Source organism: Seriola lalandi, unplaced genomic scaffold (assembly GCF_002814215.2).
Source record: "Seriola lalandi dorsalis isolate HSWRI2012SDOR001 ecotype SW California unplaced genomic scaffold, Sedor1 jcf7180002054312, whole genome shotgun sequence".
Lineage (NCBI taxonomy): Eukaryota > Metazoa > Chordata > Actinopteri > Carangiformes > Carangidae > Seriola > Seriola lalandi.
In genome coordinates, this window is record NW_019524865.1 from 638,359 (window position 1) to 655,759 (window position 17,401).

The 17,401-nt window shown below is 39.4% G+C and overlaps 1 protein-coding gene across 3 annotated transcripts in view; it reads left to right on the plus strand.

The window, feature by feature from the left end:
* LOC111655269 (MICOS complex subunit mic25a-like) overlaps positions 1-16,706 on the plus strand; it is a 78,693-nt gene extending 61,987 nt beyond the window's left edge. For 2 of the 3 annotated variants that reach the window (XM_087174084.1, XM_087174085.1), the window contains one exon: positions 2,775-3,961. In XM_087174084.1, coding sequence (XP_087030210.1) covers positions 2,775-2,822 — 48 coding nt within the window. In that variant the 3' untranslated portion in view covers positions 2,823-3,961. Of the gene's footprint in view, positions 1-2,774; positions 3,962-14,855 lie in introns of those variants that run through there. The other variant, XM_023406601.2, reaches the window with a different exon arrangement.
* Positions 16,707-17,401: the final 695 nt, after the last annotated feature.

The window sequence follows — 17,401 nt, forward strand, 5'->3', positions numbered from 1 at the left end:
TGCTCAGGATGGTAATATTTTGCTTTCCAATTCCAATCGAGTCAGCTGTCATGATTTATTTCAAGCATGGGTGATTTTTACAAGCTGAATTTGTACAAGTGTGGACCCAAAACATAATGAAGGCTGCTGGTAGCGGGAGAGAGTTTAGTGTAAGATAAAGCCCCCCCCCCCAAAAAAAACAAAAAAAACAAACCAAAAACAAAACAAGAAACAACAAGCAGTAGTACTCAGAGTTTAATTGGTTTTGTTACAGTAATATGAGTGTTTGTTTTCATTTAACTGGAGTGTTGTATGGTGTGTGTTTGACAAAATGGATTCGATAGACAGAAGTTTTTTTCTTTGTTGTTCTATGTTTCATTTATGACTTTTGTTGGCATAGATTTATACAAACATATCAAATTGGAGACATTCAACAACTTGGACCCGGGTGTGATTAATATTCGTTACGTTTTCAGAGTGTGTTTGTGCCTCATTGAATTTGGGCTGTGTGACCTTGAGTGTGCTCGTGTGTATCAGCGTGGACGGGTTCGACGCTGGAGACACGGGTTTCAGACTTACTGAAGAACAGCTAAATTTGTTATCAGGAATAGAGAGATGGAGTTCAGGATAGTCATTAATGCTGGTGTAAACACACACACACACACACACACACACACACACACACACACCTTGTTGAATATTTCTATAAAAAATATTCTCGTCGGTTCTCTGCTTTCAACAGAGGCGATGGAGAAAATATGGCCATATGTCAGTCACCTCACTTTTCCTGTCTGTCTACCTGTGCATACGTTACACACACATACATAACACAACATGGAATTGCCGGGGGTTTGTAGAAAAAAAAGTTGTTGTCAGTTGGTTTATCTGAATGTTCATTCAGTTTGTTTTTGCTGTCTTCTTTTTTTTTCCTTTTTTTTATCTATCTTTAATGAATCTTTCTTCATCCGTCAATTTTGTTTTTCTGCGTCTGCTTCCTTTAAACCAACACCTTTCATCTAGCTTCATCTAGCTACGTCTGTCTGCAGCCCTTTTTTTTTTCTCTCTCTCTCTCTTTCTCTGTGACTACTCCACTGTTTTTGTCTCTGTTGTTTTATTCCGTCTAGCCTCCTATCTGTTGCTCTTTCTCTAAACCCTTTCTTTTCATTTTCTCGGCCGCTTCCTTCATTTTTCTCTCCCTGCTCTGCAGTTGACTTATTGATTTCATTTTCATACTGTTGGCAGTTATTCCCTCCGTCATAAACCATCAGCGTTGCCTCCTTTCAAGGCAGCATTGATCATTGTACAGCCGATCACAACCAATCACCAGCAGGCGCCATTATCTGCTCGTACTCTTTTCTCTTTTGTTGTTCGTCTTTCTTGTATTGTGTGCTCTGTGGGTTATATTTTTTAATGTAGCTATTCACAGCTCCACTGAAATAACAGCCCTGTACTTTTGGGTATTTAGAGAGTGAATTAGGCTTCACTTTTTTCTTTTCTTTGCCTCAGACTCAGTGTTGTGAAAAATGACTCACTCAGGTTGGAAGGCTGAGGACTTTCAAAGAAAACTGCATCACAAAACTTTCATAACAAATGATCAGAGGCGTACTCTTCTTCTTGTTGCAAAGAAATTAAACTCTTACTGTGCCGGCGTTAGTGAGCCAGTTCATAGCCAGTCTTGTGTATGATTGAATTTAAACATAGTTGTGTCAATCTAGAATTACAGTCCTACCAAATCAAATTGCCAAAAAAAACAACCAAAAGGTAGAAATTAATGCAGTAAACAGACAAACTGAGCACACCCCCGGTTAGTCCTTGGAACCCGTGGGAGCTGAGGAAATACAGAGCAGTTGCAGCTATTTTTTGAGTAAGACAGAACTAGTAATAATTTTGAAGCATATTGTGCTAACTGGTTATCCACAGAGACCAAGCCAATGTATTCCAACGACAGCAAAAAATTCTGACACTATTTAACAACTAAAATAGTTGCTGGGTGCTTCTTTAGAATATACAGTAAATGTATATAACATTACTCAGACGGAAAAACGGAAAATAAGCTTTACTTGCTAGCTAGCATTAGCAAAATTAGTAGTTAGCAACCAGCTAAGTGGTAACTAGCTAGTTAGCTGCACAGTTTTTTTTTTCAATATCTCAAGTGTGAAGTGACCACACACAGTGACTATCTGCTTAGAGTTTAATGATTTGTATTTCTGTTTTAGGGCTTAACCGCCGTGAAAACATCAGAGAATAACATTTCAATCCCTCACCTAGCGCCAGTCCCTCTCTCTATTCATTCTCTAGCTCACTTGATCACTGCTGCTCTCTCTCTCTCTCTCTCTCTCTCTCTCTGCACCACAGTCGCTCGCTCTCTATCTGGCAACACTTAAAAAAACTGGAGTGGACACTAAAGATGAAGCTAAAAATATAAATATTTCTGCTTTTGTGTCAGTAGAGGTTTTGAACTACTTTATTTCCCCTCTGAAGCCTTGTTGACTTTAAATGCAGCTGAAATAAACGTTTTCCATGGTGTTGGCAATATCACAGAGTCTTAACTTCACTGAAGTACATCAGGCCAAAATTTGAAATTAAGTTGTGATGTGTGTCATTTTTAAAGAGCATTTATGATCATTTTATTTTAATTATGAATAGTAAACTCTGCACCAAATTGACACTGCAATTTGAACTCATTCTGAAGTCGTTTTATTGTCCATATCTTCTAAGACCACAACTGTGTAGCATATTGTTTATTAGAAATACATAAAATGTATATTAGGATTAAATCTGTCCATTTGTTTTAGGTTCATGGCGAAACCTTGGATGAGTTCAGGAAGGGGACGGAGTTCTGATTGGACACGATGGTGTCATGTATGACGCTTTTCCTCTTGAAAGCTTCATTGTGGCCGTGTTGGTGGAGGAGACGATTGTTCTTCATCCCCCAGCGATAGTTTTGCTATGCTAATGGGCACCATGTACTGCCTTAATGTAGAGTACCCTTGCGATATGAAGCACTCATTTAAATTCCTGCAGAGGGTGATCGTGAAGATGAAACCCGACCACTGCTCAGCTAGGATACTACTTACACACAAACTGCTGAGCTGTGGTTTATAGACTGATGACTACACATCTCAAGCCTTAGCTGGGAGGAAACTGTTACTCTGCAGTTTTCAACATTACTTCCCTATAGAAAGTAATGTGTGGACAAAATATGGAAAAAAAATTAGCGGTCAAAAACAATATAAACTCGAAGTTTGAATGCTGGTAAGGAGTAATATGAACATCTCAAGCTGCTTCACGCTGTTTTAAAATTGTGTCAAACGAAAGGCAAGTACTGCCGAAAAATATCAGAAGCAGAAATGTATGGACTTGTAACACCTCGCGCATGTACATGGAGGAAACCTTTGTCATTCTGCACTGTTGACATGATTGTCCTTGTTGCTTGTAGAAAGAGTCTTGCATAATGATCAGCATGGTCAAAACACCAGTTGTTTAAAGAATTCAGAGGTCAAAAAGGTATGTCAACTTTTTCTTATCAAGAGGAAACCTGAAGCTTTAGATAAGCGGTTGTGAAAAACTAAGTCCAAGAGAAATGATGGCAGTGTTTTTCTGTTGAATTATGTATTAGGACTTGAAACATACACATGAAATTGCCTTGTCTACTTGTATGATTTTATTAATCTGTTAATATTCCACATACTGTGACTACACATGACATATGCCTCTTACTCTATCTACACCTCCCTCTCCCGGTTCTGTTATACATTCGAGAAACCTGGATATTGATTTGATAGCAAGGATGTTTTATTTTTTAACAGCTTTCTGTTTTCCTATAAGTGGCTAGTCTGTCTTCCAAATATGAACTGCTTTCATCCCAATAACCTCTACCTCTCCATTATCAGCATGAGGTGGAGACACTTCTTTTTTTGAAAATGTACCAAAAACTAATGTTAAAGTTTGTTCTTGCTCAAATAAATTTCATACTTTTAAACGGATGAGTTTTAAAATGACTCAGTGTGAAGTTAAACTGGCAAAGTTGCCATTATTAGTCAGGAAAAGGATGATATCTAGTAGAAACATTTACACACTTGTCTACTTAACTTGAAATAGCTGTTGGTATTAATATAGTTGAAGTTACCTCAACTTGAGTTGATTTAGTGAAGAGTCGTATGTTTGTTTGACAAGATAGAGCAAGCGAGTTTAAACAACAAACGGTCATGAGTTATCAACTTAACTTGAGTTGAAACAAAGTTCGTTGTCTTCCAATACAACTTCCAACGAATGATAATGCTGCTCTTTAACAGCTGGATGTGTAAATAAGCAACCGGTAGATATTGCAGTTAAAGTCCTGATCAAACAAGATTTCACAGCTTTAACTGATTTTACACTTGAAGTTCTGTTTATTCATCATAATGAGCACTACTCAGCCTGTTTACAACAGTTGTTTGAGTTTTGTGGCTTTGAAGAGAGTTTGAAAAAATAAGTAATTTTTGCCTTTATTCATACAGTGACGTGAGAGAGAGACAGGAAAGTCAGGGAGAAAGAGAGAGAGAGAGAGAGAGAGGGAATGACATGCAGCAAAGGGTCATGGCTCGGATTCGAACGGGTCGGATTTGAACCCATGGCCGCTGCCACCGAGGCGCCCCTGAAAAGATAACTTGGATGACATATTTGACAGGGTTCGAGACTTGACACCAGAAAATTCTTCTAAAACAGGGATGGTCTAATGACATAAAGACACCATTTCATTGCATTATGGGAATCGTAGGGTCCAGTCTCTCACAACATGTAAGTAACTCTTGTGAATTCTTTAACACACAATTGCTGGGATACCCTTTTTTTGAAAAATTTAAGGATGCACAAGACGCACACTGGGCGCGCCAGCAAGACGGAACAAGTGGTTCAGTGCAGCTGCTGTAAAACAGGACTGACTGTTACTTGGTGTGGCAATGCGTGTCAGCTTGTGTGCTGCCGCTGTGTGTTGCCCTTTTGTATGCAAACTATTTTTTTTTGTAGAGTGTAGCTGCTGCTCTGCCCGACATCTTTGTTAAGTTGCGACAACAAATGTGCATTCTCGCACAACTCTCAGCCACTGTTGAGTGACACACTGAACTCTTTCTTACTCAGACGTAACACTCGCTGGGTCTCTATCTGCCACCTCTCTCGTCTGCCCCTGCCCTTCCCCTTCCGTCTCTCCCTCTCCTGTAAGTCCCATTTCCCTGTCTTTTGTTGCGCTGCAGAGTGCAATCGAACAGCACATCAAACCAAATCTAGTGCCTCTGTTTCCTCTTTCATCTGCCTCGAGGTCCCCGGTGGCCCGCAGACACCTCAAAGCTTTTCAAACGAGGCAGGGGGGGGGGGGTACACTCATAACTGCCTTCTGAGGGAGGCACTTTCACCAGCTTTTGTACCCCTCGCTAGCTGTACCCTGACCTTTGCTCACACCGCCAGACCCCCTACTTTCATTTTCTCTTTCTGCATTCTCTGATGGGGGGTCCTAATAATAATTCAGCACAGCCCAGTATTATGTTCTGTTGAATGCACCCTTAGCTGCGTAAGCTATCGACACACTTCTTCTTTTTTCTTTTTTTTTCCTGGGTGCATTTCACACCAATAATCTGGTCAGCATTTCATCGCCCCCTTACACGCGCGCTTAGGAAGAGGTTTTGTGGAAGAAAGACCCCCAGCTGGGATAAGAGAGGACAGCAGCAGGGCTTTTAGGTGGGTTTTTCACTGGCTTTTGTCGCCTCAAAGCAGCCTCAACATTATCGGAACAGTCCACTTTGTACCAGCCTCTCTTTTGTGTCCCATTGTCACTCAATCCATCTGTCTCTCCACCTCCTCTTTCTCTTTATGAGTGGGAGCCTGCCTCTCCTTTGTGATTGCTGTCCAATTCACACCCTGTACTCCAAAAAGAGATCAATTTTTTTTTTCTTCTTTTTTTTTTATTCCTGGCCTTTTTGTAAATAAATAAATACCATTGTGTTATGGTTGGCTGCCAGAGATATGTTGACAAGTTGACTTTAATGTGAATTTTTAAAGAATTGCTTTTTTTGTTGTTGTTGTTGCTTTCAGTTACTTACAACTCTCTGCCTAGCAAACGTAGCGAATGCAGCATTATTTATGCTATTCTAGAACAATGACTAATGAACTTTGTGGTCATTTGTGGTGTTTTTACTCTAGTAAAATCATTCATCCAGCACATCTTTGTTTGTGCTTCCAATTGATGATGTGCTATAACCGTTCACTCTCTCTGTTTACACTAACATGCCCTGCTGCTGTATAATGTACTTAGTGCCCAGAGGCTAGGTTTGCACACTTCTTCTCAGTGCTTCAAGCAGTAACCTACAGTAGCAGGATAAAGTAATTGAACCCTTTGGAATTAGGAGGTATGGATTAGAGCTATAAAAAAAAAGAAGTACTTATAGACATTTTTTGTTTGTTATTCATAAGAAACATCTCCTGAGGTGAACCATGCTCCCAGAAGACTTAGGGTCAAGAACGGTTGATTTGCATGAAGCTGAAAGGGTTACACAGTAATCCCAAAGAGTTCAGATATTCATCACTCCACAGTTTGACAGACCGTCGATGAATGGACATGATTTAGTTCTGTGGCTGCTCTCTGTAGACGTTGACGTCCAGCTAAGATGACTCCAAAAGCGCAACGCAAAATGATCGTTAATGTAACCAAGAACCTCAGGGTAACAGCTAAACGCTTAACGGAATCAATCGGAGTTGGTTAACGTCTCTGTTGATGCGTCTACCAAACACAAATCATGGAACTTGTTGTCTTGCCATCGACACCACGGATGAAGCTGCTCCTCTCCAAAAAAACAAAACAAAAAAACATTGCTGCTCCTCCAAAATTTGCCAAAGACAAGCTTCACACTCCTCAACACTACTGAGAAAATACTTTATGGACTGATGAAACTAAGGTTGAATTGTTTGGGAAAAACAAAAAGCTTTGCTGCCTCTGGACCCGGACAGTTCGAACATCATTGGTGAGAAAATGAATCCCCAGGTTTCTCTTCCAGGATAATGTCAGGGTGGTTCCACCTGCCGAAGCTCAGGAGATGCTGGTGATGCAGCGGGACAATGACTCTAAACATCAAAGTAAATCCACTGCAAACTTCAAACAACCTTTTGGAGTGACCCAGTCAGAGCCCGGACCTTAATCCAATAGAGATGCTGTGGAATGACCTGAAGAGAGCCGCTGACTCAGATGTCCTGAGAAATATGTCTGAGCTGAAGCAGTTCTGTAGGAAGAATGGTCCGAAATCCCTCCTGAATCATCAGCAGCTAATGGAAGAGCTGTTTTGAGGTTGTTGCCGCCAAAAGAGGTTCAACCGCTCATTCAATCCAAGGGTTCACTTACTTTTTCTACCAGCACCATGAATGCTTAATGGGTGAATTCAGTGAAGACACAGAACACTATAGTTATTTGTATGATATTAGCTTCGGGACACTGTGATTGTCTTCATTTGTGTCTTAGATGAAGATCAGATCACATTTTATAACTAATTAAAACATAAAAGCAGGTCAATCCAAAAGGGGTCACCTACATTTTCTTACACTTCTTGTCTATAAAAAAGTCTCCTTTTCTTAAGCAGTGGTGAACTTCTCAGGCTAAAAAGACAAAGAGTCTACAGCCATTATATTGGCTCTGTTAGGCCGAACTCACAGTTGCCATGCCAATGTTTAACAGGTATAATTTACCATGTTCAGCTCTAATTCACCTTAGCCCGGGAAGTCTTTCTATATACTGTCTATAAACAACTCATGCATATTAACACCAGAAACCCTGCAACTTGCCCACAGTTTAAAAGACACCGGTCAACATGGTGAGGTGTTTAATCTTATCCTTAAAAACCTTCGTGGACAATATTAGGTAGTCTGTACAGCACACTGATTCTGCATGATTTTGATGCTGATTACTGAGAACTGTGGGTGCTGATTGGACGATGTTTTGGTAATTGATGAATTATTTAAGTCATTTATCCGGCTAAAAATCTAAACAGGTTTCCTGCCTCTCAAATGTGAGGATTTGTTGTTTTCATCTGCTGCATATCATTATAAATTGAATATCTTTGTGTTTTGCGCTAATTGATTATGTGAAAAAGTAATGAACAGATTAATTGATAATGAAAATATTCTGTAGTTTGCCCGTGTTGTTCCTTGATAGAGGCGGTGGACAGCTGATTATCTAGGTATCCTAAAAAGAACTTTGTTAGTGGAGACGATCTGTGCAGTACGTGTTCTTCTCCACATCCCCCTCCATCTCCATCCCTCCATCGCTGAGTCGTGGAGTGGTCAGGCCAATCAACCACAGAGCCTCAGCCTATCACCTGGGAGCCCCAATTGCCTGCCAGTCATCAGATAAAATGGATTTCCAATTGAGTCAAGGCTCCCAGGTTGGGTCAGGTAAAATGTAGGGCGGGGAGACTTGTACTGCTCCTCTAGCTCTCCTGACTTACTGTTTGTTGTTTGTCTCGCTCTCTTTCTATCTCCTACTGTGCTCTGCCTCTGTCCCTCTTCTCTCTCCACTCTCCTCACGCTGTCTCTCTGAGCTGCCGGCCAGAGCCACATGTTGTTAAAGCCCAGATACCAATGTGCGCTACATATCTAGGAGGCAGGGAGATGTAACCCCAGCAAGTATTCTCGGTTCACTTTAACTCGGGATGGGTCTTCAATTAGAGTAGCAGGTGGGAAAGCCATTACTTTGTTAGTGGGTGAGTTATGAGTTTTTTTCTTTAATACAGTAGAAGTGCACAGATTTTTCAAAACCTGTCTGTGTACTAATTACTTTCACACCGTAGTACAGCACTTTTTTTATCATTGTAAATTTAGTTTATCTGGTTTTTAGAGCAAGTGATCAGTTGAAAATATAATGAACAGATTAAGCCTCCAGCCTCTAGCTGCCTCATCTCCTCCAATCTCCTCCAATCTCTGCCACCCCTATTCTGTCTCGTCAAGTTTTCATTTATTTGTTCATTATTTATTTTGTGTTTCTTTCCCTGTAAAGCGGCCTTGGGTACCTTGAAAGGCGCTATAAAAATCCAAGTTATTATTAATATAATTATTATTATTATAATGAAAATACTATATATATTAACTAACTATATATGTATATATAGTTCCTCTTGAAGAGGTGGACAGTGTATCTAGGCAGCCTGAAATGAACTTTGTTAGTGGAGACAAAAATCTTTGCAGTATGTGTTCTCCTCCATCTCTATCCATTTACCACCCTCTTCATCAAAAGGCATTGAACCTCTGCATCACAGACATTTTTCATCATTACATACTATTAAAAATCTGAAGCGAACAGTAAGGTTCCCATTTTTCCTTGCAAACACATTTCCGGACGAGGTCATTACTGACAAAGTCAGGTGATAAACCGTATTTTTCTTATCGTCAACAAATACCAAAGCCAAAACCAACGTATTGTCTGTGCGTACCTTATTCCTTTGTGTTGTAGACCTTCGTTTTTACCTAGAAACTGTTATAGACACATCAGTGACACGTCCCCTCATGACCATGACAATGAACATGACCACTGTATTTTGAGTCAACACAATGTACACAATCCTGCTGTCATAAATACATATTAGAGGACCAAATTTTATATTAACCCACCCCTGAAAATAGTCCTAATGCACTGTTTCCTCCGGTTTGAGTGACATTTGCTAAAAACTAGAGTGCCCAGCTGATTTAACAAATTACATAAAAAAATGAAGCAATGTATTCCTTAGTCTTTTTTTAAAGATTTGCATCTTCATTGGGAACCAATTGGCCTTGAGCTGAGCGCAACAGAGACACATCGATAGGGAAAAAAAACAGTAGAATTATACAAACACATCATTGGTTTTGTTGTTTTCATGATATTTATTGAAAGAAACACCGGCTTTATCCTTTAACAAGACAAATTAATTTGACAGTGCAAATGCAATTAGACCAATGTAAGATTCTAGCTAATGAAGCTCATGTAGCTCATTCTAAGCAAATGAAAACACAATGATTCTTAGTTTCATGTGATTGTATACTAATATAAACATAATTATGAATATTATAACCATCTCTGCCATAAGATTCCCCTAAATCTTACACATTGGTCCTTCAACAGAGGTAACCATGTCAAAGATTTGAGAAAACAATCTAATCACAAGGTCCACTTAGTTTCTGTTCTGGAGTTTCAGTCAGATTTTCATTAGTAGGTGAAGTTTGCTCAGTTGAAATGGGAAATAGTAAATGTTCAAACCCTTTTACCGGAACACTGTAAGGACTTCTTGTGAATGTTGGCTTAAAAGCTGCGGTTCAAAGATGATTCTTGACTTTGGAAACCTTGAAATACTGACAATGATAATCAGAAGAATAAGATATAAACATAAGAACAGTATAAAGTAAATGCATAGAGTATGTCTGTTTTTTTATTTTAAGGTTTCAAAGATCTTTAAAGTAGTTTTAGAAAGGATTTTTTTTAAGTGAATTTCTTATTTCTGTATTTTAGAAACAAGAAGGTTCCTTTTTCTTTTTTTATTACAAATCTAATTTTTCTTGATAAATGTATTTCTCAGGAAATATTCATATACTTTTTAAACTGTTATTGCAGGTTGCATCAAAATCCTTTTTTAAAAAAAAAATTTTTCTTGAAAGTTGAAGGCACCACGCAAGATGCCAGTGACTCAGTGAGACGTGCTGAGACAGCGACTTTTCAGAGATGGTGTTTTTGACCTGACACACTGTGATTGTACAGGTCAAAGATCACCACCGCCTGTCCTTCAGTTTTTCTGTTTGAACATACACACATTCCTTTGAGCGATTTTTTTTTTTTTTTTTAGTTGTTGCTTTATTTCTCTTTCAAGTGAGCAGTAAATGACATATGCAGGTTTGCATTGAAGTTATTGTACTAAATATAAACACTTACCACCTGGATCCAGTGAAATGTGGAGTTAGAGCAGAAGGGAAAGTAGTTGGAGGGGAGGAGTGCCGGGAGAAAAAATTAAGAAAAAAGTGTATGATTGATGAGTGGATGAGAGGAGAAGAAAAGAGCAAATATGAGAAGGAGACAGGAGAACATGAATTGAGGAGAGGGCACCATAGGGATGAGATGAGAGGACAGGAGAAGGGAGCTGTATTGATCACTCTGCTCTGTGAGTCTCTCTCTTGTTTTAATGGTTTGAGTTTCACAGCTGGTATTAACTCCACATTGCTTAGAACAGATGACACACACACACACACACACACACACACACACACACACATGCATGCACATATAGTACATACATACCCACTGTCTATGTCACTTTACCAGCAGGCTACGGGTCAATGCACCCCTGGCCTTCAGTCAGTTCAGCTCAATGCATCGTTCCACGTGGGCAACAGGAGTTATACTGGAGGTTCAGTGGGACCAGTGGTCACTCTGAAACAACCCTCCTTCCTGCCGCTGCCCAGCCTCTGAAGCCAAGCAGGACTGAGCCTGATTGATTTCTTACTGGGAAACCAAAGCACATCAACAAGGGTGTTGATTTTTTACACACACACACACACACACACACACACGCACTCACACATATATATATATACATATATACTGTATATAGTGTATATATATATACAGTGTATATATATATATATATATATATGTATATACTGCAATGCCTAGGTGGGTATGTTTACCTTCTTTACCCTACTCTGTTAGCATGTTAGCATGCTGACATTAGCTGATTAGTACTAAACAGAAAGTACAACTAAGGCTGTTGGGAATGGCATGAGTTTGGCAGGTAGTCGATCATAAACCAAAGTTCAACATTTTAATTTAAAAAATTGCAATTTCCAATAGTTATTGAGACAAGTGATTCAAAACCAAATATGTCATATATGAAGGTGCAAGAGGTTAAGATCAGCAAAATCATGAGAATTTATCCTCTGGGAACCATGAATGTTGTCACAAAAAAAATTAATGGCAATCCATCCACTATTTGTTTTGATATTCCAGTCTGGACCCCAAGAGTTCATCTGCTGGAGCTTTAGGTTGAGTGGGGGATTTGTCTGACGTCACCAAGCTCAAAAAGAAATGATACTTTACTTTGGCCATAGTTCAACTTCACTTAATAAAAACTACGGCTGATAAAATAATAATATCACTATCCAAGGGTGTAATGTATAATAATGTAATATGAGTCCGACTAACTTTGTGGGAAATGAAATAGAAACGGACTGGCACGGCTGGAGACCACATACACCACAACTTTCTGCAGCAGGCAGAGATGGTTTGATGCAGCTGATATCGTACTAGAAAAGTGAGGTATATGGAATCACTGTTCATTTCTTATCAGAAGAAAGAACAGTGCAGGTTTCAGCCTGTTTGCTGGATGTCAAGTTCAGCTTTCTAAACACAAACCACACAACTCCTCCTACTTGTTTTCCGATACAAAATAATCTGGTGTTGTGTTCTTTGATACTTATTGCTCTATTTTCTATTTCCAGGAATCTTTTTCTAGTTAGGTATAGGGTAAAAAATGTTTTAATTCATATATCTTTAGCTACACAGGGTAATGATTGGTCAGGCAGTTTGGTCCAGATTAGAATATCTCCACAACTGTTGCCATGAAATTGTGTACATACGAACAGGATGAGCCCGATTGGGCTACTTCCTGATCCTCTAACTTTTTCTCTAGCCAGCATGAGATTGACATTTGTGTTTTTACCGAATATATCACCCCCCCAAAAGGATTAATTTGACCATTTGGTCAAATTTAATTTTGTCCTATACTTTATACCTGCAAAATGACATTCCCATAATCCTCAGCTGTACTTTGGGTTTACTTCTAAGTAGCAATAGTGTGTTTGCTAACATGCTAAACTAAGATAGTGGGGCAACGTAAATATTACCTGCTAGCCATCAGCATGTTAGCACTGTTATTGTGAGCATTTGTCTAGAGTTGAATGTGTCACATCTGCATCTAAAAAAATCAAGCAAAAAAGCCTTGTATGTCTGGCTCTGTGTTTATTGGGATTCTGTGTGGGAGATGAAGTATTCACGGTCAAGCCTCCCTCTTGTAATCAGGGTTATACATCCATGGCTACGAGCTGACTTGTTAGATATTGTCTCCCTTGGAAAGCATGAGTAATAACTAATAAGGCTTCAAAGAGTATATTGACTTTCACATAGAAAGCCAATCACCAACCATTAAACGCCCATGAGCGTCCTCTTCATGCTCTGAAACTCAATATCTCACTAACAAGGTGCTTTATTGAAATAGGAATTGGTCTCGATCGTGGAAAAGCTCTATTCATGTTGGCTAGTTATCACTTTGACTTTATGGGTTGTCTCTCTCCTGATCTTCTTGGCGAGATTTCAAGGTGTTAATTGATCATAGCCATTTCACAGGAGAGAACACAATCTGAGCGAAGCCCTCTTGGTCGTGCGTCGTAGCTCAGAGTCGCGGCGTCAGACGTGCAGTCAGGGACGGTGTGTTTCTTGGGTTTTAAGGATTTCATTGATCTATGGTTGAAGGTTCGAGGTTGCGTCCCTTTGATCACCGGCATGTATCTGTTTTCAAATAGGCCTGATAGACTACAGCTTCCTTAGAGGTCACTGAGTCTGAGGTGTTCTGATTATCACATTCAAGGCTAGTCTCTGCGATGAAAAGATGGACAGGAGGCTCTTCACCGAACCCTTAAAAAGGCTTTCATTAAAGGGTTCTGAAAAGAAGAGTTGAGTGGAAAGAGTTTGAGTTAGAGCAATCAGTTATAACCTCCACACAAGGTTCCTTTTGCACTTAAAAAAGGTTTTGAATGTGGAAAAGCAAAGAATTTGAAATGTTTCTACTCTGTAGAGAGAGTTCAATGATGGAAAAAGTTTTATTGTTCTGTGAAGTAGAACCCAGCTGAAAAATCAACCAACCCAATATTATTGTCTCATATTAGCTTATCACATACATCAGCCAATAAATAAAGACATTACAGTAGATAATGGCCACAGGTAGGCCTACAACAATTTAGAAAATACTGTGATTTTGTCCCAGCACACACCAGAATGTGTGTGTGAATGGGTGAATGTGGCTTGTACTATAAAATGTCTTATCGACCAGTCAAAGCGCAAATATAAGTGCAATGAATTTACATCATCTACTATTGAGACATATAGGGGCAAAATTATATTTTTGCACCTTCTGGAGAGTTGCTGCATTTGCTGCACTCGCACCGACAATAATGGACATGAGAAGAGCCCTGTGAGAGCCAATAACACACCCTCTCTTCATATATTCTGCCCTGATTACACCCCATTCTCAACGTTCCTGCTCTTAAAAATACCAAAGATACAACGGGTAAACCAAATATTACGGAAGGATATTAAACTCATCGAATCAGAACTTTATTGTAAAAGGGATTTTTCTTGTAAAGTAGCACAAATAGCTAATGGATTAAAAAAAAAAGTCCATGGCCAAACTTTGTGTGCATTGAAGGGTGAAAGCTGAAAAACTGACTGAGATTGTTTTGTAGGTCAAGGGGAACGGACCTGTAAAATTCTAACAACAAATGCCAAACACAGACCGCATCAAAAACACGAGACAACAGACACAAGTGGTGAGAACTTCTCATCTTGTTGTCGGCCTTGTGTTGTTGCAACATATTGCAGTATGAAAAAGCCTCTTGAGTAGTGATGTAGAGCTGAGTAACATCGGTCAACGAGTTCACTTCTCTCCATTACTGTGATAATCTATACTATTACCAGGTCTGACATTTCAATTGTGGTCAGTCAAAACTGGGAAGGTTTGTGTAAAACATGGACGGTCTCTGCGACGTAAGAGCATCTCAAAGGTCAGAAGGTTCGACAGGAGTGCAAATGGACTAATAATGGCTTCTTTTGTCTCTTTTTCTCTTAGAACCTGATGATCAACCACGGATGAAGAGTGGGAGGAAAAGGGTAAAACATTTACTTGAGAAGGCTTTTACTTTGGCACTAAGAGTGGCACTTGTCGCCACTCCTGTTTTGAATTATGAGAGAGTTGATTTGCTGTTAGCATGCCTTGTTTTTAAAAGTTTCCTATTACGCTATTTATCCGCAGTATCATCGGTTAAAGTTGTTGCTGCACTGCACTGCTTCATTCTACAGGAAAGTTTTTTTTTTGAAAGAGTGTGTGTGTTAGGTTCATGGTCTGAGTCAGTACACTTTCAATTTAGTAATTTAAAAGATCATCAGAAAGTATTTCTAAGATTTAAGCTGTAAAGATGAAGTCAGGGTCACTCCTACCATCAGCTGAATGAAATTCAGTTTACGTCCAAACCTCTGCTGCTTTTGTATGGAATGAAATGGAAGAAAAGCATTCCAGGTTGGAGCTGAATCAGGTGCAAAGGGACCGTCCTTGTTTTGATCTTTAACTGAAAGAGGGTTTTACTGCTTTTAAGTTTTATGGTTTTGTATTTTTTTTAAACAACACAGGAATAAGCTCAGGTAATCCTGGCCATGACTTTTAAGTTCATTAGACCTGTGATGTATCATATGATTTTATTAAACCATTCATATCGGGTCTCATCTGTGTCTTTAGTTTCTCTACTCATCTACTACTCAACTAGTTAATGTATTAATGCCCTGTGTATTTCATTTCAGCTAAGTGGTTAATTGATTCCTCAGCAGAAGTCAAACCGCCTTTATGTCCTTAAAGAACACCTTTCAATGAAATGAAAGAAAATAGAATGACAGTGCTTCACAGAGCAACAATGACATTAGAAGAAACCTTGGTATGTTTGGTGGTTAGTTAGAGCCTGACACCAGCCGCACTGCACTGTTTAAATCTTCGAATGGTTAGGGCACTGACTGCAATGTGCCGTTCCCTAATTATGGAACTCAGACTCAACATTTGAAATCTCAATTTTACCATGAAATAGTGGCAATGAAAACCACTTTTCAATAAATGAACTATAAGTTTGAGATGAGTGAGTTTTGGAGCTGTGAGGAATCTGAAACAGCCTGACAAAGGGGAAGTCGCTGATGACGGAGACCCCAAAGAAAATTACAATGTGGTTTATTCAGGATTCTGTTGAACAAAGAAAAAAAATCCATCAGGAGGACACAAAAAGCATCTAGTGTCATAGATCGTCAATAGCCGGGTATCCATCAAAAATGCGGCACAAAATTGAACAGAACTACCATCTACTACTGATATGCCAGCAGCTGGTGGTACTAATCCTCCAGTCTGTGATGTTAAACCATTGCAGAAGAAAAGGACACAATGAGATGACGCGATTAAGAGCTCCAGTCAAATGGTGTAAAACAATGTAGAGAACATGATGGAAATATGGCATTTTCATGTTTGTTTCATGTATTGATTTGGGGACTGTCCAAACAGATCTGATTATTTCAGCTGCTGCTATTTTTCTGACTCTTCAGTCACTCGCTTCGTCTATGTCACTATTCATTTCATTTGCTAAATTTGTTCCCATTGCCGTTTGTTGCGCTTCACTTTTTTTTATCAGAACACCGACTTTTCCACCTCAGCCAAGTGAGAAAAAAAGCAATATTTTGAGTTTTTATTTCTCAAATTTTCTGGATTTCTGCATGCAAGATAGAAGTAGAAGTGCACTGGAGAAACAAGGATGATGATACTGATGGAAATTTCAACAGAGAAAATGCTGTTATTCAGACATTGGAGAAATATTGATCATTAACAAGGAAATTGATGGAAGTAAATGAGAGCTTGTGAATGTGTTCATGAATAAAATGTGTGGAATAATTCTGTATGTCTCCAGTCAATGTTTTTTCTTGATGACAAAAAGTTACAGTGTGCTCATCCCACCCATCAAAGCACTGTATGAAAACAGCTGGACACCAGGTCCCAAGATGGCACCTTATTCATTCTAATGAAAGGAGTGGCACAAAAATGTACCGGTATGTCTGTATGAGATGTTATACAGCAGTTTTTATTGTCAGCAATGTTGAGTGTTAAAGAAGAATTGATGCAGTACGTAATCCACGATCACTTTGTAATTTTATCTTGTTGATATCGGCCTTTTCCGCTATTGCTGCTTCACACCGGTGAAACACAGGGTTGCATTTATTGTCAAGAAGTCACAGGAAATGAGGAGCATTTGTGTCCACGGTTGGCACTGACTGTGATCATTGATATAGGCCTTTACAAAACAACACGAGTAATGAATCAAGAGAGCAGCCATAGAAAAGTGTTCAATGAGGAGCTGGCGACAGACTGCACGCCTACGTCTCAGCGAGGTAACTTACTCTTTTTAACATATATCTTGGAAAACGCCTGGAGCCACTTGTAATGTGAAATCACATCTCACTCCTGGCATGATGGGAGGCCAATATGGGTTTGTTTGGCTGCACTGTAAGCACATACACCAGTTGCTCTTCTGTCATATTGCTGACAGAGTATAGCTGCTCGGGGAGTGCTTGCTGCCTACTGAATTCTGGGAC